Genomic DNA, 22,143 nt, shown 5'->3' on the forward strand with positions numbered 1-22,143 from the left:
AATATTTGGGGAAACCCGGGTGACTCAGGTGTCAGACATACTCATCACGACGCAGGATCAACCAACATGGCCCGCCTTGCAGCTTATATTGTCATCTCAGTGCTGACGAGTGAGTATCAGATATATATGATCAATCGCTGTTCATTTTAGTCTTAAACTTCAGGAATAGCATTCATAGGTCTTCAGTATCACTTCTACCCTTGAGGAGTAATATCCAACATGTTTATCGGTTGTGATGTTTTATTTGTAATTAATGTGAATCATGTGGCAAGAGTGTTTGGAGTTCCAGCGTTGAAATGGTCCTGATTCCTTATTATGGGCTGTAACGGGTGCCTTCCAGCTGATCGGTTGATGACGTGTATCTGTGCCCCTATCAATCACGATTATCTGATTCATTATTTAAAGAGCTGGAATAGAGCTGACTGCAGTTTCAAGTGGCAGCGCCTGAAACATATACAGTCTTTTCGCTTTACCCTTACATTTAGCCAACACACCGATGTGAAACTGGTACACTGTATATCTGATGTAAACCGACATACCGTCTACAATGTTGTTTTGACACAAATGTTCATTAAATCCAGTGTGACGTTGAAAAAGGAATTAAAGTGTTGATAAGTGACAGCACAATAACACTTCAAACATATGTCACATCTGTGTTTATGCAAGAGTGCGGCGTTGTAAACAACAATAAACTCACACACCTTTGTTTCGGCGTCCGCGACAGTATGCGTCAGTGGCCAACGTCATTGCTACAGCTGTAATGAACGTGAACGACCTCAGGACTGTGAGAACGTGGCCACGTGTAGTGCTGGAGAGGTGAGTTAAGGACTTCGACATTCAGATAAAGCGTAGTAACCTAAACCATCCCTTCAGTCATCGTCCGAAGCCTACTGGTTAAAGCGTTCGCTCGTCACGCCAAATCACCGGGTTCGATTCCCACATGGGTACAGTGTGTGAAGCCCACTCCTGGTGTCCCCCGCCGTGATATTGCTGGAACATTCTTTAAAGCGGCGTATAACCATGCTTACACACGCACTCTCATCCAGAATGTGTCTGTAACACGCATGATGTCAATGGCAACTTAACCCTGTGTACATGCCAAAGCTTATATTTGAGAAGCTTGAAAGTATATATATAAGATACCATAACATAATGATTCACATAGAAATGATTCTAAATGAGTTCATATAACCTCGCATGATGAAAGCAAAAAGTATTGGTGACATTTAGAGTGACCACCATGAAGAGAATAACTTTTTAAAAATAAAACTTGTATTTATTTTATTTCAGCAATGTATAACTGACAAGTACATCAGCGAAGAAGGTCATACGTTTTTTAACCTTGGCTGCCGACCTGGGAGGGTGAGAGCTGTGTTATACATTACATCTATGTAACAGAGGTCACGTGACAACCGTGGGATGTTCCCAATGTGCCTACATCTGCCTACAGTTCATTCTGCCTACAGTCTTATCAAAACAACTTCATGGCTGAGTAACGATAAATTTAAGCCACAAAACCATGTCTGTAACCATATCAAATATCCAAAGAGTCCATTGTAGGATTTATTCATATGTCTGTGAACCGCTGGAACTGTCACGAGCCCTCAAGTCGTTACCGTGGCATGCATGTGTTTGAAGCTGCAAATATTATTGATCATCATGACCCAAATGAGAACAATTATTCCGCCATGGTCCTCAGGTGTGGGGCGATGGGGTAGCCTAGTAGTTAAAGCGTTCACTCGTCACGCCGAAGCCCCGTTTTCGATCCCCCACATGAGTACAATGTGTGAAGCCCATTTCTGGTGTCCTCTGCCGTGATATTGCTGGAATATTGCCGAAAGTAGCGTAAAACCATACTCGCTCCTTAGTTGTGTTTTACCAAGAGTTCTGGGAGTGAGCAAGTAGTATACACAATGGGGCTACGGGACCAGGTCCCCACCAAGGGCTCAATTTAATCCCGTAGCCCCATTGTGTATACTACTACTGAGGTGCGTGCAAAATTTGATGAAAATCAGTCGAATAGTTTCTGAAATATTGTCTTTTAAGTGAACATGGGGTCGGTCGGGAAAACGGCCCGGGTCGCTTCGGGGATGGTTGCTCCACCGAGCGCTGTGGGCGGACGAGTCGCACTGCGTGTGCGTGTGTCTCTCTCGGCTTGGTCTACGGGTGGCTGGCTGGCTACATTTAGCAGAAAAATAGGCATGCAAGACTGATAAAAAATCATGACGAGAAACTATCATCACACGGTGGGTGATGTGTAAGGGACTGTATCATGACGTACGATCATCAACTCCTCTCTGACGAATGCTCTCGGCGGTCCGTCTTTCAAGTAGTACAAGTTCGGTTCGCCGTCTTTGATGTCGACAAGGTCTACGTTGTACGTTTTCATGGACCATATCGGATCGGTGGCGCGTTTTCTGCTGTCTCCCTCATATTCTCCCGCGTGGTACAAGTACCTAATGCTGACCCGGTCCGGTAATGTTTTCTCTGTTTTATCGCGACGTGCTGCTGCCGTCGAAGATTCGACAGATTTCATTTTCATGGCTTCGACGGGTCTCTTGCCCACGAGTCTGGTGACTTCGTTGTTGATGGCATCCACCACATCCATCGGATCGAACGACCATGTAACCGAACCCGCAGGCTTTGTGTTCTTGTGTTTTATGCATGAAACTTTTTTTGCGGGGACAACGTCGCGACAGTGTCGACGGTTTAGATGAGGGCTTTGAAGTCGGCGTAGATGACGTAGGGCACGGGCATTTGATGTTTGTGGTTGAAGAATTTCAGCGTGTTTTTCTTTTCGTCGGGCATGTCTATTCGGATGGCCTTCTCCCCCACGCCTCGGCAATCCTCCCGATGGGATTCCAGCAGGTCGGCTCACGTGAAGCCGTGCAGGCACCTTTCTTTTCCTTTAGCTTCGATTGATCGTACAACAGTCTGTTGAAATATTTTATCAACGTGTAGTGATACTTGTCGCCTTGCTTGAACATGAATATATTGATTGTCTTGCGGTGTTCATTTGTGAGGGAGCTGATCCTGTGCACGATCGTTTTATTCCCTTCGTGTCCAAAGATATTGATGACTATGTCGTCGTTCTGTATTTCGATTTTGGTGACCTGGGAGATGGGGTGTGGGTTCGTTTATGCCGTCCCAGTTGATCCCATCATCTTCGGGATAGCTGGAAAGTCTGTCTGAATGTGCTTTGAACGGAAACTTCGTAGATCAGAACGCAACCCTCATGCAATCATCGCCTTTGTTTTTGACATTGACCATGGCTTGCTCTTTCTTGTAGTATGGTGGCAAGTCTAGGTACGACCTTCCTTTGAACGGCACGTAGTTCGCTACGTCCAAGTAGACCGTGTCCATCGTGTCGACGACCCAGCCCGAGCCCATGTGCGTGTAGCGTTCCAGGGATTCTCGAATTTTTGCAAACGAGGTGTTGATGGTTGCGTCGACGGACTCGGGCTGAGTCGCGACTTCTTGCTTGCCTCTGAAGTAAGGCTGGACGTGTTCGGTGGTGCTGTCTGTCTGCTGTTTGTCCAGCGACATTCTCACCATGAGTTGAAATTTGAGGCTTCCCAGATCGTTCAGTTCCTCGCCGACTTTGTCGGCTATCAGGCATTTGATGTCATCGACGTCCATGTTTTTGTCAAAGTCCAGCCTCCAGCCTCTCATATACTTACCTACGGCGTGCTTCGTCCGCACGAACCATAGTTCGATGGGTTTGTGTTCCTCCAGCAGTTCGACGAGCTCGGCTTTCCTCATGCGCGAATAATCTCTTAGCCCACGCTTCTTCGCTCGGAGTTTGAGCTGTTTTGGTTGTTGTTCATCTTTCATGCCGAGCAATCATCGTTGCTATATCAATGTGTGAAAGAAAAATTCTAAATGAAAAATAATTATATTCAGATGCGAAGTCAAATCTCTAATAGGTTGTTCGCTATAGTCAGGTGTGAAGTCAAATCTTGAATAGGATCTTCATCGCTATGTTCGGCTGCAAGTCAAAATCTCTAGTAGTTTGTTGCTGTGCGAAGTATGTCTCGCTGTTAAATGTTAGAGTAAAACTTTCAACCGACTTTAAAAGAAAGAAGCGATTTTTGTGATGCATGTTAGATTTTTATTCTGAGCAGTCGGTTGCGTTTGTTGAGATAGTCTCTTTTCATCAAGTAGATGAGATGACCTCGTACCACGTCCGCTCTGTGGGCTTTGCAACGACGATAATGGCATTTCACACCCACACCGCACATTTCTCACGAAACCCTTTCGTATGGAGATCATGTGTATCCCGCAATATTCGGTGGTGCATTTCTTGCCGCAGGTTCGGTTTTTCCTAGCAGCACGTACTTGCAGTTATACGGTGCACGTCTTCTCATCTTTATATATACACATAAATATATATTAGTCTAATTGTTTGGCGATCAACACGGTCGCTGCTAGACCCAGCACCATGAAAATCAGTTCCCGGTCTTTCTGTTCCGGGGAAGGCGTGTAAAACTGTGAGAGGGTGGGTGGGTTCGTGTCTGAGAGGTTCGAGTCGTTTGCTGGTGAGCAGGTAGTATTCTCGCATGGCGTCATCGAAGTTCTTGAACGTTCCATGACGAGCATGCCCATGTCCTGCACGTTGAAATCGAGTTTGATCGTAGGCTGTTTGAGAACCATTTTCGTTAAGCGAGCGTAACCTATGGTTAGTCCGGCGACTACGGCGGCGTGATATGCATCGTTGACGAATGTTTTTCCTTCAGACGGCGTGTGTGTATATATAAAATATATATTGAATATACATAACATGCGGATGTATTTCTAATTGTGATTGCGTCGTCTGCTGCTGTTGTGTTGGTGGTGGTGGTTGCTTGTTATTATTATATAGCAGCATAACGACGACGACCACGCTTAATCCAGTTGCTGCCACGGCGGCAACAATCCATGGAGTATTATTATTTTTCTGGTGCTTGGCTAAACCACCTTTTCTACCAGCGGCGACTTTTTTAGGATTCTTGGTGGTGGTGACTCGTATGGTTTCGTCGTTGCTTCCTCCTGTTGCGCATCCATGTTGTATAATATTATCATTGTTATTTTTCCCCTTCTTTAAATTGACAATGCTTTGCCGTGATGATCGCCGCAGTCATCGGAGCTAAAAACATGCCATATCTGTGGTACAGCACGCAGCTGACGGCACACAAAGCGTGGTAGATGAACGGATCTTTCTCAAGATCTTCCTACAGGTAAAGTTGACGTTCCGGTGGAATGGGAAGGAAGTACGACGCTACACTGGCGTAGACTTGCGTTATGACAGACCCTATGGTTTCGTCATTTCGCCAAGTCTGGCTTCGTATCTCGCGTACAGCTTGTCGATTTCTTCAGCTGGCATTCTGTGAATTTTATTGGTTGCCCCCACCACCCAAGTATTGTTTGATTTTGCCGCTGCCTGCGAGCGCCACCAGTCTCTCTCACTTGTCGTTTTTATTATTATTATCATCGTCATCCAACATTTGTTTGAGCAGTTCGTCGCACTCCATCTTATAATGTAACAAGCGATTTTTAAGTCTAATAAAATAAAATGCAATGCACACGAAACCCAGCGAGATGAAAGTCAAGTTGCACACAACGATAGTTTCGAACATCGTTTTTGCTTGAGTTATGCTAGAATTTGACCCATCGCGTCTGTTCCCGTATATCTTTCAGGACCGAGTTGAATTTCTGCATCAAAACCAAATCGCTGTGATTCGTGTGTCGGCCAGAGAAGGCCAGGTACGACAGCACGTCTCTTTTTTTAACCATCTCCTTGTTGGCGCTGCAGTCGTCCAGGATGAACAGCATCGATTCTCCTTTCAGTTTGTCATGGTAAGCACGCAAACAGTCCTGCAGACGAATTCCAGGATCGATTTTGTGTTCCACTTTCGTGATCTCGGGATTCAAAGTGAGTTCACTGTTTCTTCGAAACAGCTCGTATTCCGCCACGGAATGATCAAGATGCCTTTCATCGATCGAGATTCCAGCCTGTCACCCAGCGCGGCCTGGTAAAACGGCATGTGCCCCTCGAGCAGCTCGAAGTCGAGCGGTATGCAAAACCGATTCACGTTCGCCTCGGCGATGGCTTTGTCTCCTGCCGTTATATTGCCGACCTGGTCTTGCGTGAAACCGTACTCCAAACGGATTTCGTTCAATACGTCGTTATTCCGACAAAGTCCTTGATCATCTCATTCATTCGAGGTTCTCCAGAGGTCCGCGTAACAGTAAAACAAGTCTCTGTCGTCGATGCTCAGCACCTCGTTCCTGCTGATTTTGATGGTGGTTTTCTTGACGATGGAACGACCCAGGTTGTTCACGATCATGCGTTTCGTCGGTCGACTCCAAACGTGATCTGAAAAGCCAGTCGAGTCGTGCCGGGGACGATGACGTCGTTTGCGCCCAGGTTGGGGAATCGAACCAGCAGCATTTGGTTTTGATCGAGCGTGCTCGGATTGTTGGTGATCGTCACCGACTGACACACGGCTTTGACACCGAGGGGTTCTCTTGATCTTCAGAAAGGATCTAACTTTCGTCCGTATTGAAACATTGTTTATATTGAAACCATGTATATTATAAGTTTAAAAATAAAAGAAATATTCCCATGGACGATTTCGACGCACACCAGCTGAATGACAATGATGCAGCAGCCATGGACACCTCGTTCATGGGCGACACTGTGGGCAACGAGCTTTTAAAGCAGACCGTGGACGATTATTACGATGCTTTAAAGCGTGATAAAAATTAACTCGAACCATTCGGTCGCGACTATCCGAAGTTCAAAATCGACAAAGAAGGGACGCTGCGATTGAAAGCTCATCTGGAGGTCGATCTCATGAACAAACACACGAAAAAAACGGCTCGCCTTGTCTACGCTATCCAGTTGCCGTGGCAGTAGTCAACTGATCTGCGACGAACTAAACCTGCAAGATTATGGCGGCGCACGACCCAAACAACTTCCGCCGTAGGTCGTCCGAGATCTGCAAAACGTAAGGACCGAACTCGGTGGTGCCGGCGCTGCCGATCCGAGAGAAATGCCCCAGCGCGCCAAAGAAGCGTCAGACGAAATCGAAATAATATTGGTCACGTACTCGAACAATCCCCTGACCGGTTTCAAATTTCCTCTTAGGGAACTTCGAGGTCTACACGAAACCATGAAAAACGTGAGCAGAGAACTCGTGAACAACATGGGTAGACTGAGTGAAATCGACAAGCACATCCCTTGCGAGAAAAGAAAACTCAGGATCGTGGATGAAGAAGCCATGAAAAACATCATCGAGAAAAGAATGCGCGACTTGGAAGACGAGAGACGCACCAGATTGTAAGCCGCTTCCTCCAACAGGGAAGCCCTCCGATCGCAGATCAGCTGCGTGTGCAAAACCATCGACTGAGTCTTGAACGAGGACACCACGTTGGCTGACAGGATCCGAATTCTGTTCCGGAAACAAGGAATAACCATCACCAGTGTTCTCACAGCTTTGGGCTTCATCATATCAACCCTGGTCGTATCGCTGACAGGCGTTGGTGATACACCACCAACACAAACAAGCCCATCATCATCAGGCGTCAGAGACTGGATAAAAAACATTTGAAATCTCTCTGCGAAGCCCTGGTTAAACTGGCCGGCAAAGCCGCCGAAGCGCTGCCTGGCATCTTGGACAGCATCGTTTCCTGGTTGTTAGGCTTCTTGTCGAAAATGGTCACGTGGCTCGGTCAACACCTGTGGGCTTTCGTCTTCGCCGTGGCGGGTCTAGTGTACGTCGCAGCTAAGGAATTTTTAACCAAATGAGGCACAGTCCAACCAGCAGCGATCCGGCCGACCACCAGCGCCGTTTTGCAATCGACGTGCCGCTGATTGTTTGCCTGTATGTGCGGGGGCAGCTGCTGCTGTTGTTGGCATGGTGGTGCTACTTCTCCCGGTGTCGTTGCCATTTCGTACTGCGACACGACTCGACTCACGTTATTGACTTCCTGGTTCAAACCCAACTTTTGATCAGCGGTCGCGATGACGATTTCATTGTTGTAGCCCACCATTCTGTTCACCTTCGGTTGCATGTCGCTCGGAGCCATGTACAGTCTCGCGCCGGACACCTAGTCGACTTTCGACCGGGCGTATTTTAGCGCGTTTTGATAGTGTTCAATGGCACTCGGCACATCGACCATCTAGCAATGGCATCCTCGACGTTAGCCATGAACTGTTTCTGCGCATCGTAAGCCGTCCCTTCACGACCCACGATGCCCGGAACGCGTTTGCGTCTGGAATCGACTCCGACATGAGTAAACCCTTTTGAAGTGTCCAGCATGAACATTTTCCAATCGTCCGCGGGTCCCTGCTCAAACCTCCAAACGCGGTAATCCTTGCTGTCGTCGAAAGCTATGTAATCGTCGATCCACTCGTTTGTCGTGACGTAATGATACGACTTGTAAGCCCAATCTTTCACCAGTTGTTTGCTGGCTTCCGCGAGATACATGTTGTGAACGATGGGAATGCCCAAACCGTGGTTCGGACCCGGGCAAACGCCAATCGACCGTCTTTGGACCTAGTTCGAATTCCCCGCCTACGGGTTCGTACGCACGTCGATCGTATGGATTGTTTATGGCCTTCCACACCTTGTCCTGCAGGATCGGGAAGCTGATTTCTTTCAGGATACGTCTGATCTGGTAGTAAACGTGAAACAAGAATACAGACTGACTCAGCGCATCACGACGACAAATGTCGTTGAATGTCGTCACGCCGCACCGGTTAAATTGATTCGCAAAACCACTATCGCGGTGGAAAGCGTGAATTGATTTTTCAAGAACTGCATCAGGTTGTGGAACCAAGTGTGTACCGTTTTCACAATCATGACCGAAAACTTGCATCGACCACAATGCTCAGTTGCGTGATATAGGTAGCACTTATATTATCAATTTTAGAATAAAACACTCCCGGTTTGTACATATTGAATTGTTATATTTTAGTATACATATAAACTTTTCAATATGTACGTGACGCGTCGAGTTCATTCAACTGCTGCAACTTACAAGAAATTAATCCGAGGCAACATCACGGAATTGAAAATATCAGTTTTAGACGTTAAACACAATCCCGTAAGTATGGGATATCTCAGCGCGACGCTTCACATACGACAATGATGGAGTCTCAAGGTCCAGGAACACGCGTTAGAAAATGCGCCAACATAGCGATCTCCGACTTCGGGGACATGCACGGATTCGACGAACCCGGAGTCGACGGCAAACTGTATGCCTTGCAACTGAAAAACAGCATTTACAAATGCGTCGAACTGCCACCCTCTACTGCCGCTGGTGGTAAGAACAACGATCTAGGCGATTTCGTCAATACATAAGGAGCGGTCAACAACACGCAATACGACCTGATCCGCAGCAACGAGAATGAATGGACGATAACCCCAGCCTTCCGCGGCAGGCTGTTCCACCTGGACGACGTCGAGACCACAGCTGTCTCCAGAAACAGGCAGTACACTCTCATCTTGAACGACGACAACAAATGGGTATTAGTGCCATCCCAAATCGACTGGAATCTCGAACGCTCGACTCTCCCCACGTATTCACGAACAACAAAGATCAATACCTGATGAAAGTCGTGAACAACGGAACGCTTCTCGTGGCTTACGTCCCTACGCAAAGATGCAGCATGATCGTCAGCACGTTGAGGCAAAGAGTAGCCCACATGCTGTCGAGCAAACCTGGGACGCAAAACGTGGGATTGCAGATGGTGTCGGAATTTGACAGCGTGGTAAACGTCCTCGAAAATCTGCAGGCGAAATCCACGCTGTACATCCAAGTCTACCTCGTGAAATTGTGAAATGGATCAAATTCCGCTGGGCCAAACAACAACAATACCAAATTTTCTCTGTTTACGTGTGGGTGAACGTTAATGCCTACACCAGTATGCAGGTAGTCACCGTGACCGTGGAAGACACGATATCGCTCGCCAAAATTTTCATACTCGACAACATACATCTCATGGGTTTAAAGTGCACGTCCGAGGAATTATCCGATAACCAATTGAAAACCATTTCGTAATACATTATATATAAACGAGATGAACCATCATCATCCCAACGTCATGCTACCTGATCTCGGGGACACGCGGAGATTCGATCTGCCCAGCGATGATAACGCCTTGTACGCCATGCGCTTACAAGATAACGTGTACAAACGACGAGAAGTCATCATCGAATCTCAGTTGAACTGGATTATTAACCTGGTCCTGACCTACCCCTATCTTATCATGGATAATAATGATGATGGCGTCTCGCTAAAAAATAACGGATACTGCTGGGGAGGTTTGATCCTGAAAGAAGAACGTGGATGAGCGTAGCGCCATTACCAGATCAAACGGCTAACATGTTAGTCCCCAATGAAAACAGAGCAGCGTTATTTTTACTATCATATACTGATGTGCCAGACTTGTGGATCAGTATGATACAATGTTCTACTCTTTTTATCGAAGTATTTCTTGGAGATGCCCCCGGAGTAGATATAAACCTTCTGCATGTGTTAAGAATATGCTGGCATGATCGCCATCAACAAAAACGTTGTCGTATTTGTATACAACCAGGAAGAACCCCACCGCAAAACAAACCATTATTGGCATGGAGTATATTATGATATTTCAAAAAGGATTTTATTGAACTCGAGACCATTTATATATACGAAAACTTGTACCTCATGAGCTAAAAGTATATTCAGCAAACATTGACTGAGGACCAATTAAATACCATTTTATAAAAAAGAGTATATATACAGAATGGGACTGTACCCGGTCCTGGATGAAGTAGCAAAAACACTGGAAACCGTAGACGGGTTTCGTTTGCGACAGATATGCGAGATCAAACAACAACTAGAACGTGAACGCTATACGCGGTCGGCATTACAGAAAAAATATCACAGGGCCGTCAGTTCCGTGGGACGGTGTTGACAGCGCTCTGGTTTCAGTCAGCATGGGATTAGGCGTAGCGGGTATCGGGTTATTATCCATCATTGTGGCCGCACTCCGCGTGCTTGTGACATCGAAATAAGAACCGAACTTCGGTGATGCTAAGGCTGCTGATCCGAAGAGAAATACTAACCCGCAAAGACCAAAATGCTGAAATCGAAAACATATTGGTCACGTATTATCGAATGAACCCTTGCCCGGTTTTGAATTACCTCTTAGAAGTAAGGGGATCTAGATGAAACGCGACGAAAGCGTCTTGTGAGGAGAACTTCGTGAACAACATAAGGTAGAGCTGAATAAGAAATCGATGAGCACATCGCTCATGCCAAAGAAACTCAGGATGGAAGTGGACAATAGCGAAACCCTCGAAAAAACATCATCGAGAAAATTGCAGCGAGCCTGGAAGACGAGAGAAGAGGGCCAGATTGGATGCCGCTTCCTCCAATATAAAAGCCCTCCGATCGCATAAATGAACAGCGTCGTGAAACCACTCGACTGAGTCTTGAATGAGGACATTACGTTGGCTGTGGGGATCCGAATTCTGTTGGAACACAAGGAATGGCAATCGCCAGCATTCTCACGGCTTTGGGCTTCATCATATCGACCCTGTGGTCATTATAAGCTGGCGGGTGCTGTTGGTACATCACCAACAACTTACCGACAAACCCATCATCATCGAGCGACGACTTCAGAGGCTGGATAAAACTTCATTTGAAATCTAGCCAGCGAAGCCCTGGCTAAACTGGCCCGGCAAAGCTGTAAAGCTAGCTGCCTGGCATCTTAGGCAGCTTATCGTTTTCCCTGGTTGTTAGGCTTCTTTGTCAAAACGGTCGTAATGTCTTGGTCAAAACCTGTGGGCTTTTCGTGGCCACCATGGCGAGGTGTGGTGTACATCGCGGTTAAGGAATTTTTAATGCAATGAGGGCACGGTACAACGAGATTCCGCCGACCACCAGCTCCGTTTTGCGATCGACACATGCCGCTGATTGTTTGCCTGCACATGCGGGGGCAGCTGTTGCTGTTGTTGGCGTTGTGGTAGTTGCTACTTCTACTTCGGTGTCGGTGCCATGATGCCCGTTTAGGTACTGCGACACGACTCGACTTCGCGTTATTGGCGATCTGGTTCAAACCCAACTTTTGATCAGCGGTGCGTGATTGCCCGATTTCATTGTTGTAGCCCACCACTCTGTTCACCCTCATCGCATGATGCTGGGGCCATGTACAGTCTCGAGCGAGACGTGTGAGTCGACTTTCGACCGGCGTATTCTAGTGCGTTTGATAGTGTTCGATGGCACTCGGTCGATCGATCTAACGGTCTAGCAATGGCATCCTCGGCGTTAGCCATGAACTGTATTTCTGCGATGCGTCGAAAGCTGTCTCTGCATCTGACGATGCTGGAGCATTTGCGTCGTACGTTCGACCCACACATGCGTTCAAATCTGATCATTTAATCTGACACGACATGAGTAAACCCTTTCACCGGGGTGTCCAGCATGAACATTTTCCAACCGTCCGCCAGGTCCCTGCTCCAACCTCAAACAGCGGTAATCGCTTGCTGTCGTCGAAAGCCATGTAACCGTCGTTCCACTCGTTAGATGGATTCTGCCTTAATGATACAACTTAGTAACCCTAATCTTTCACCTCCTGTTTGCTGACTTCCATGAGATACATGTTGTGAGAGCGATGGGAGTCTTAACCCGATGGTTAGGACCCGACAGGCATAATCGGCCGTCTCGCGGATCGGATTCGACAATTGCACCAAACGCGTTCGTTACGCACGTCGATCGTATGGATTGATAACGGCATTCCACGCCTTGTCCTGCGGAATCACCGGGCGCTGATTTCTTTTCAGGATACATCTGATTTCTTGTGAGCTGCGTGAAGCGGAGGCCACTGGCCGACTCGAAAGCATCCACTCGACGAGTGTATAGTTCAACGCCTCCGCGCTGCACCAGGTCGTCCGCGCACCACCGCGGTGATTTGAATTGATTCTCGCAGAACTGTATCGGGTTCTGTGGAAGGAACCAAGCGTGTACCGTTTTTCACATTCATGGCCAAAACCCGTGGTAATTTTGGAAACGCGTCGATGAACTGAACCATGAAATGTAAACCATCCTTTGCATCGACCACAATACTTAGTCAACGACCGACAACGACTCAAGGGCGAACGACCTTCCACACTGCTGAGAGCCGTGGCGGTGAAAACGGAAAAGTACAACTCGCTTGAACTGAATCGTTTTTGTCGCGGCAGTACAACGAAATTAATCCGAGGCAACATCACGGAATTGAAAATATCGGTTTTAGACGTTAAACACAATCCCGTAAGTATAGGATATCTCAGCGCGACGCTGCACATACGGCAATGACAGAGTCTCATGGTCCAGGAACACGCATTAGAAAAATGCGCCAACATAGCGATCTCCGACCTCGGGGACAAGCGTGGAGTTGACTGTACCCTACGCCTTGCAACTGAAAAACAGCATTTACAAATGCATCGAACTGCCGCCCTCTACTGCCGCTGGTGGTGGTGGCAACGACCTAGGCAATTACGTTGATACCGAAGGAGCGGTCAAGAATATGCGATACAACCTGATCCGCAACGACGAGGACGAATGGACAATAACACCAGCCTTCCACGGCAGGCTGTTCCACCTGGACAACGTCGAGATCACGGCCGTCTCCAGAAACATGCAGTACACTCTCATCTTCAACGACGACAACAAATGGGTATTAGTGCCATCCCAAATCGACTGGAATCTCAACATCACGCTCGACTCTCCCCACGTTTTCACGGACAACAAAGATCACTACCTGACGAAAGTCATGAACAATGGAACGCTGCTCGTGGCTTACGTCCCTACACAAAGACGCAGCATGATCGTCAGCACGTTGAGGCAATGAGTAGCCCACATGCTGTCGAGCAAACCCGGGACGCAAAACGTGGGATTGCAGATGGTGTCGGAATTCGACAGCGTGGTAAACGTCCTGGAAAATCTGCTGGCGAATCCACGCTGTACATCCAAGTCTACCTCGGCGAACCGCCGTCTCCGCGTAACGTCGTCAAAATCGTGAAAGGGATCAAACTCCGCTGGGCCAAACAACAACAATACCAAGTTTGCTCTGTTTACGTGCGGGTGAACGTTAACGCCTACACCAGTCTGCAGGGAGTCACCGTGACCGTGGAAGACACGATATCGCTCACCGAAATTTTCCTACTCAACAACATACATCTCATGGGTTTGAAGTGCACGTCCGAGGAATTATCCGATAACCAATTGAAAACCATTTCGTAATACATTATATATAAACGAGATGAACCATCATCATCCCAACGTAACGCTAGCCGATCTCGGAGACATGAGGGGATTCGATCTGCCCGGCGAGGAAAACACCTTGTATGCCATGCGCTTACAAGACAACGTGTACAAACGACGAGAAGTCATCATCGAATCTCAGTTAAAATGGATTATTAACCTGGTCCTGACCTACCCCTATCTTATCATGGATAATAATGATGGTGGCGTCTCGCTAAAAATAACGGGATACTGCTGGGGAGGTTTGATCCTGGAAGAAGAACGTGGATGAGCGTAGAGCCATTACCAGATCAAACGGCTAACATGTTAGTCCCCAATGAGAAAAAAGCAGCGTTATTTTTACTAAAATATACTTATGTGCCTGACTCGTGGATCAGTGTGATACAAGGTTCTACTCTTATTATCGAAGTATTTCTTGGAGATGCCCCCGGAGTAGATATAAACCTTCTGCATGGGTTAGAAATACGCTGGCATGATCGCCATCAACAAAAACGTTGTCGTATTTGTATGCAACCAGGAAAAACCCCACCGCAAACCTAGATATACTCACGGGTGACAACCATTATTGGCATGAGTATATTATGATATTTCAAAAGGATTTTATTGAACTCGAGACCATTTATATATACGAAAACTTGTACCTCATGAGCTAAAAGTATATTCAGCAAACATTGACTGAGGACCAATTAAATACCATTTTATAAAAAAGAGTATATATACAGAATGGGACTGTACCCGGTCCTGGATGAAGTAGCAAAAACACTGGAAACCGTAGACGGGTTTCGTTTGCGACAGATATGCGAGATCAAACAACAACTAGAACGTGAACGCGATACGCGGTCGGCATTACAGAAAAAATATCACAGGGCCGTCAGTTCCGTGGACGGTGTTGACAGCGCTCTGGTTTCAGTCAGCATGGGATTAGGCGTAGCAGGTATCGGGTTATTATCCATCATTGTGGCCGCACCCGCGGTGCTAGACATCGAAATAACAGCCGGAATGGCAGGGTTGATGGGATTAACCCTCTAGTTCATATCTCGCAGACTGCAACGTAAAGCATTGAAACACAACGAAATAAGAATTCTAGCCGAAGCGAAGTTAAACACGATAGACGATCATATTTCCACCGCGCTCACCGACTCTAAAATCTCCAAGGAAGAGTTTCGTTTGGTGCTATCAGAAATCGCAAAATATCACAGAATGAAACAAGAACTTCGAACTAAGTCTCTTAAAAACGCGGTCATCTGCGAAGACAAGAAAAACAATTTCATAGAACAAGGGAAGCAACAGGCCCGACAAGCCTTCATTACGACAACCAAACAAATCATAGGAGATTCACAATAAACTGTTTCACGGACATCAACATAACGTAGCCAGCCATCTCAGGGAGCTGTAGGTAAATAGCCCAGCCGAGACACACACACTGCGACTCGCCCACAGCGCTCGCTCATTGCTACCGAGACGGCAGTGAGTCGACCCGGAGGAACTGCCGGGAGATGGGCTATGATTTAGTGGAAATCAACATAACGTTGCCAGCCGAGCGACACACTGCGACTCGCCCACAGCTCTCACTCGGTATTACCGAGACGACGACCCGGGGAGGAACTGCCGGGAGATGCGTTTCATTCACTTTCAGACATCTGTAGCCTCGCTAGTCAGCTGGGCGTGCATCATCATAGCCGAGCCGAGAGACACACACACTTATACTCGTCCACGGCGCTCGCTCAAAGCAACCCCCGAGACGGTAGCGAGTTGATGACTGCCGAGACCTGCGTTTCATTCAGCTAAAAACACCTCTCGCCTCGATAATATATAACAAGTAGATGGTTACGCTATAGCAAAACGGCATTGGGAACACTCTCGATGACTTCATTAGATTAATTAAGACTTATATACGTTGGACATTTTGCCTTTTCCCGACCGACCCCATGTTCACTTAAAAGTCAATATTTCAGAAACTATTCGACCGATTTTCATCAAATTTTGCATGCACCTCAGTAGTAGTAATTGGATATACATGTATATGTCTGATGACATTTGGAAAACTTTTTATATTGTATTGTTTGCATTTTTTATCAATTTTCTTTCAAAGGTGTGCCAAATTCTGAATCAGTTCGGGAAACGCGCTCTCACTGCGTCCGTCAGCCGCGACAAACGACGTCTGATCCACCTGTGTACCAAGTGCTGCGACACCGACTACTGCAACAAGGACATCTGCGCTGATTGTAAGCCCCACACGGTGACACCAGCTGAACTATTCTAGATATAAATGCTGTATTTATTGCCAGTGTTTCTAACAGTGGCACTAAATATATCGGCGTGTGAAACATACGTGTCTTAATATTTCCTGAGTGAGTGTACGCACCTGCTGGCAATGTACCAGCAATACCACGGCAGGTGAGAACAGACATTGTCTTCACACTATGTGGGGAAAACTCTTCCAGAGTCCATCACCCGAGACATCTGGTATCATGGCTATGTTTATAGGGATTCTGGGTATCTTCGTATGAATGGTTCCTTTACATTTTCCGCTGAGTATATACTATACGCCTGTTTCAGCAACTCCCCCACCAACAATGCAAAAAAGATGCTACGTGTGTGACGACCTGACCAAAACAACTCAGTGTGAGTTCGAGAAGTCCTGTGAGCCTGACGAGGTATACTGTATATACTGTACATTCAAATATCACGAACGTGTGTGTGTGTGCGTGTGTGTGTGTGTGTGCGTGTGCGTGTGAGTGCAACAGGTGCAACGTATGGTGCGTTACCTTTTCATAAACATTATGAATATAACTCTTGGTTGTGTTGGAGAGAGTCAAGTCACTTGGTCAATACATTTTAAATGGGGTCCTAGTCTGTCGCACAGACCCTGACAAACATATCCAAGAAAGCCTATGCAAGTCTAGATTATGTGGTAAGTCTAGATGAAGAAAGTCTCAGAGCTCCATTATTATTTTATTTATTATTATTATGAACTGTTTTCTTTCTGCAAAATATCTCAATTTAAGAGACTAGGTGTTAGTCAGATGGGGTCTTCACAGTGATGGTCTTCATGGTAAACGTCACCTAGTTGTGTCGCGTGTGGTCGTCCCACTACACAGCAGATCAGTCTTCACTTACCTCTGCAGAATTACGTCCCTTAGCTGTGTCAGGAACCAGTGATCAGGAGTCGGAATCTGGTAAAAACCCCAAACCTGCCAGCACATAAACCATGGTCGTTTGTTGCAATAACTGATATGCGGCGCTGATCTGGGTCATGTTCTTTCAGAAATACGGACAGTCTTGGAATTACCTGAAAGGTGTGCAAATTGGCGTGTAACTAAACTCATTCCCGAACGCCACAAAAACACCGCTGGTATTATTTTATGAAAATGATACATGAGCTCTTAACCGGAAGTACGTGCTATGTCTGACCATTCTGTAAAATCCCAAATCATCATCCATAACAACATTGTTAAGTTTATGAAGACATGTTTACTTTCAGGTCTGTTTTAGTGAGGAATATTTGAACGACAATGGCGAGTTCCGTATCAACCTTGGGTGTCAACGTAAAGTGGTAAGTTGGCATGTCGCAAGACGGACCTATGCTTTATTTGCTTGAATGGTTCAATGATCACATTTGGATTTATTTCATGTTTGATCCAAGAATATTGTTTTTCATTTAAGAGTTATGATTACTTACATAGATGACCTAATCAATCAATAATAATTTCCGTACAAAGGCTATCGGGCCCATATATATACATACAGTTTCATACATACATTATAATTTACATATAATGTATACACGCCCATCCGCATACATGTATACATATACTCAGAACATACAATACAGGTTACGATGGTTACAGTAGATAAAGTTATCATATGATAATATAAAAGTATAATATGGTATTTAACATTATCATTATCATAGCTTACATCTTCGTTATATATAGGCTAAGCATTTTCAAACTATGTACGTTATTTGTCATAAGTAGTTACTTAAAGTTATACGTATTCGTTATGAAGTCACTTTTTCATTATCTACGACGTAACTAATCATATCTAGGACAAATGAAAGTAAAATGGTATTCGTCTTCTACACCTCCGTAACACGTAGGACATGTTCTCAGATTTGTGTTACACCATCGTCCTTCATTAAAAGTTAACCTTAATAATCTAGCGCTAAATTTAACTAAATATTTACGTAATTTATAATCTGCAATTTCAAAACGTTATTTTGTCATGGTTTAATCAGCTTTGGAATTCTCTGTACAAAACATAACCTGTGCTATTGTCAAGATCGGATCACCAGTTTTGCTTAAAATCTTCCACGAAACGCGTTTTAAAGATTCTGATAAAACTTACACCCAAACAAATACAAATCCATAAAAAAAAGAGCAAAAGGCGATTTTTTGAAGCCTATGATCATATTTTGATTTATACCAAGCATTTACTGCATTGTTGATCCAATAATTATAATTATGATTGACATTTGAGTGTTACGTTCAAGGGTAGTTAAAGGATCATATTTTGATTTCCAACTGAATAGTGAGTGCACGTGCATAGATGATCCATTAATCTGGTTTTGATAAATCACAGTTTGAGCGCAGGCGATCATGTGACCATGTTCGGCCTCACAACGAGGAGAAATGGCTACTTTTGGTCAACTGCCTAAATATCACATAGTAATGTAATATCACATAGTAATGAAATATCACATAGTAATGTAATATCACATAGTAATGAAATATCACAGATTAATGTAATATAACGGTGTGCACTAATATAGACAATGTATATTATTTCTTCGACACTGTTTAGTAAAATATAACCCCACTCCACCATACATGACATTATTGCATCTAATTCAGACAGACAGACAGACAGAGGGACAGACAGACAAGCAGACAGACAGACAGACACACACACACACACACAGACAGACACCTAGAGAAGCAGACAGACAGACAAGCAGACAGACAGACACACACACACACAGACAGACAGACAACGTTCTTGTTCATTTTGGTTCAGTGAATTATAAAGACGAAATAGACAAACATATTAAAACATACACAATGGTATAGTGTCATGCACTTGGCCAAACTCACAAACTGCGCATGTTAGTGGTTCACAGCGCTATCGTCTCTAAAAATAGTCAACATACTGAAAGATTATCTGGCAAATGACCCAGTTTTTGATTCGTCTGATATCTTTTTGAAATAAAGTACATTCGTATTTCCGAGACATTAAGGCTATTTACCGTTAAAGGGGGTTTGGGTATGCTTAATGGTTAAAACATTTGCTCGTCACGCCGAAGACCCGGGTTCGATTCCCCACATAGGTCCAATGTGTGCAGACCATTTCTGGTGTCCCCCGCCGTGATGTTGCTGGAATATTGCTAAAAGTGGCGTAAACCATGTTCACTTACTCAATCTTCACCGTTAAATCTTAATATTAGGGTTATGCATAAGTTCGAGTTAGATAGAACACTGGCTCTTGCCTGCAGGTCTCAAACAGTACGTTTCTATACTGGCGCAAGTTCTCTATCTATCTTATAGCACAGCCACATGCTCGACCCACAAACTGTACACTGCAGATTGCATACACTCCACTTGTCCCACTCGAACCCGACTGCACGACTTTACATAAACTGTACGGTTCGCGTTGTGTTTATTGTATACATGCGGAAAGAGAATTTTGAGGAATTACCATCACATCTGCATAAAATGTACGCTGTACAGTACATCATCAGCATATAGTGTACTCCATGTGTATACAGTTAATGTCCACCCACTGTGCGAAAGTATTTGCCTCTGTTGATGTTTTGAGTGTTGCTTGTTCTACAGGTTTGTGACGCCCTGAGTTCTGCATTGAAGAACAATCAACAGACAGGTCGCGACACCGGCGTCAACCACTTATGTAACGCATGCTGCAGCAGCGACCACTGCAACCTCACCCCCTGTAAAAATATCAGTGAGTATGTTCTGCGCCGTCTACACAACTGTAAACAGACCGCATGCAATGTTACTCATGCTATCAGCCTCTAGGACATATAGCGGATACTGTGGTGTTAAACAAGATCATCGACTCAATGATTTACTGTTGGGAGGGTGGGCAGGGGTATCCTTGTGGATAAGCCATGGCTCGTCATGCCGAAGGCATGTGTTGATTGCCAACAAGGACGCAATGTGTGAAGCCCATTGTTCCTTCCATCGTAATGGTGTAAAAGATGCTTAAAACGGCGTAACACCACGTTATATTTGGGATTACACTTTCTTAGTAAAGTTCAAATTCTAGTACTTTTGTTTGGTTGAGTCCCATCCGGGATTCGAACCCACACCTTCAGAGTCAGGCACCTAATCGCCAGCACACAAATCAGGCGCCTAACCCGTTCAGCCACTGCGACCTCCTCCGTTCGAATCCCGGATGGGACTCCACCCAACAAAAGTATTAGAATTTGTACTTAACTGAGAAATTGTAATCCCAAATATAACATGTTACATTTGACCACTTTCTAAATGGCATTGTGTAAGCATGGCGTAAAACCATTCTCACTCCCTGTGGGGCGCAAGAACAATTGTATTCACATTACTTTCCCATCCTTACGGGTACCCATTCGCTTCTGTTTATGCTTTCATGACATATCACGTCTACCCCCGCACATGTCTAATGAGGTATTTGTTTTCTTCAGCAAATGCATTTGTGGCTGGGAGACGATAGTTGGCTGTCAGTAGAAGACACTCCACCGGAGGTTGCCATGTCTGAAATGTGTTCAATAAACCACTCTCCTTTATGAAATGTTGTGCAACGTAACGATGTCCTGCAATGTATGCTTGTAGTAGAAGACGATTAAATAGATTTATTTATCCATATGGTGAAACATAACCAGTGTCAAATATATCACATGTGCACATATCACTTTTGCCTACCAATTTTTCTGGATTTCGTCGTCTGTGACGTCATTAAACAATTGCACTTGACGTCAATGAACAGGGCAGTCACACTTGCTTACCGTGTGATACTGCACAAATGTACATAATAAAGAAATTATTACACTCGAGCTCGAGCAAGTGTGTAATATGACTTATACGAAACTCGTGCAAAGTATGCATTGCCCGAGAGAGAGCCCGAAATTTCACACTCGTTTCGTATAAGTCGTATGACACACTTGCTCGTGTAATAATCTCTATGTATGTAACTGAATCTTAGCCACACAATCCAGTGTTTCCATCCAGCATGATCTTCCATCCACTCAGATGGGACACGGTAACATACAACGTCACCGAACCCGATGTCGTACAAACCATTTGATCTCATCTTTCAAACAGCAAAAGTCGCTGGGAACCATTATTCTATACCGGGATCCCCGGATCAGCTACTGTAGACCATCAACCACAGTAATTACCGTCATCGGACCGCTGTGTTTCGCGCCAAATGTAGGTTAATAGATCCTGCCTTCAAATGAGGGCTTAGGTGTCTTCATGAAAATAGAAACCATTCATGAATATTTCTTCTTGAAACTTTCAACTTCATTGCACATCGATTCATAAAATCGATGAAATATTTGTACGCGCGAACATCACGGTTTGCTAATGATTCTTAACCACATGACACATTCGGAATCGTACGATCGATTAACACATATAAAAAGAGGGTATTGACGTTTCCCTTTTATATCAGTCTGTGAAATCGGAGAAGAAATAGAACATTATGTAGTCGAGTTTAAACACAAACACAAAGAAGTTGGATGACCCTGTACCACACACAAACTATTCACGCGGAACCTAGAGAACACTCTGAACAATACTTTGATGAAAATCTAGAGTTTCAACTTGACCAAATGGGGGATGTTCACAGAAATGCAGAGGAACTAAGCGT

At 45.2% G+C, this 22,143-nt stretch overlaps 1 protein-coding gene across 2 annotated transcripts; it reads left to right on the forward strand.

The window, feature by feature from the left end:
* Positions 1 to 31: 31 nt before the first annotated feature.
* On the forward strand, positions 32 to 21,150 carry LOC124257689. Of its 2 annotated transcripts, XM_046691823.1 has the most exons (9): positions 32 to 109; positions 725 to 816; positions 1,291 to 1,362; positions 16,370 to 16,502; positions 16,837 to 16,934; positions 17,762 to 17,833; positions 20,112 to 20,238; positions 20,957 to 21,031; positions 21,067 to 21,150. In XM_046691823.1, exons 1-8 carry the CDS (start codon positions 67 to 69, stop codon positions 20,983 to 20,985), a joined length of 666 nt encoding a protein of 221 aa, XP_046547779.1. In that variant the 5' UTR covers positions 32 to 66; the 3' UTR covers positions 20,986 to 21,031; positions 21,067 to 21,150. The 2 variants fall into 2 exon arrangements, with proteins under 2 accessions (XP_046547779.1, XP_046547778.1); XM_046691822.1 differs by having other exon boundaries at positions 20,957 to 21,150.
* Positions 21,151 to 22,143: the final 993 nt, after the last annotated feature.

This window comes from Haliotis rubra, unplaced genomic scaffold (assembly GCF_003918875.1).
Source record: "Haliotis rubra isolate DU_JTF1 unplaced genomic scaffold, ASM391887v1 Scf67, whole genome shotgun sequence".
In the NCBI taxonomy this organism is placed as follows: Eukaryota; Metazoa; Mollusca; class Gastropoda; order Lepetellida; family Haliotidae; genus Haliotis; species Haliotis rubra.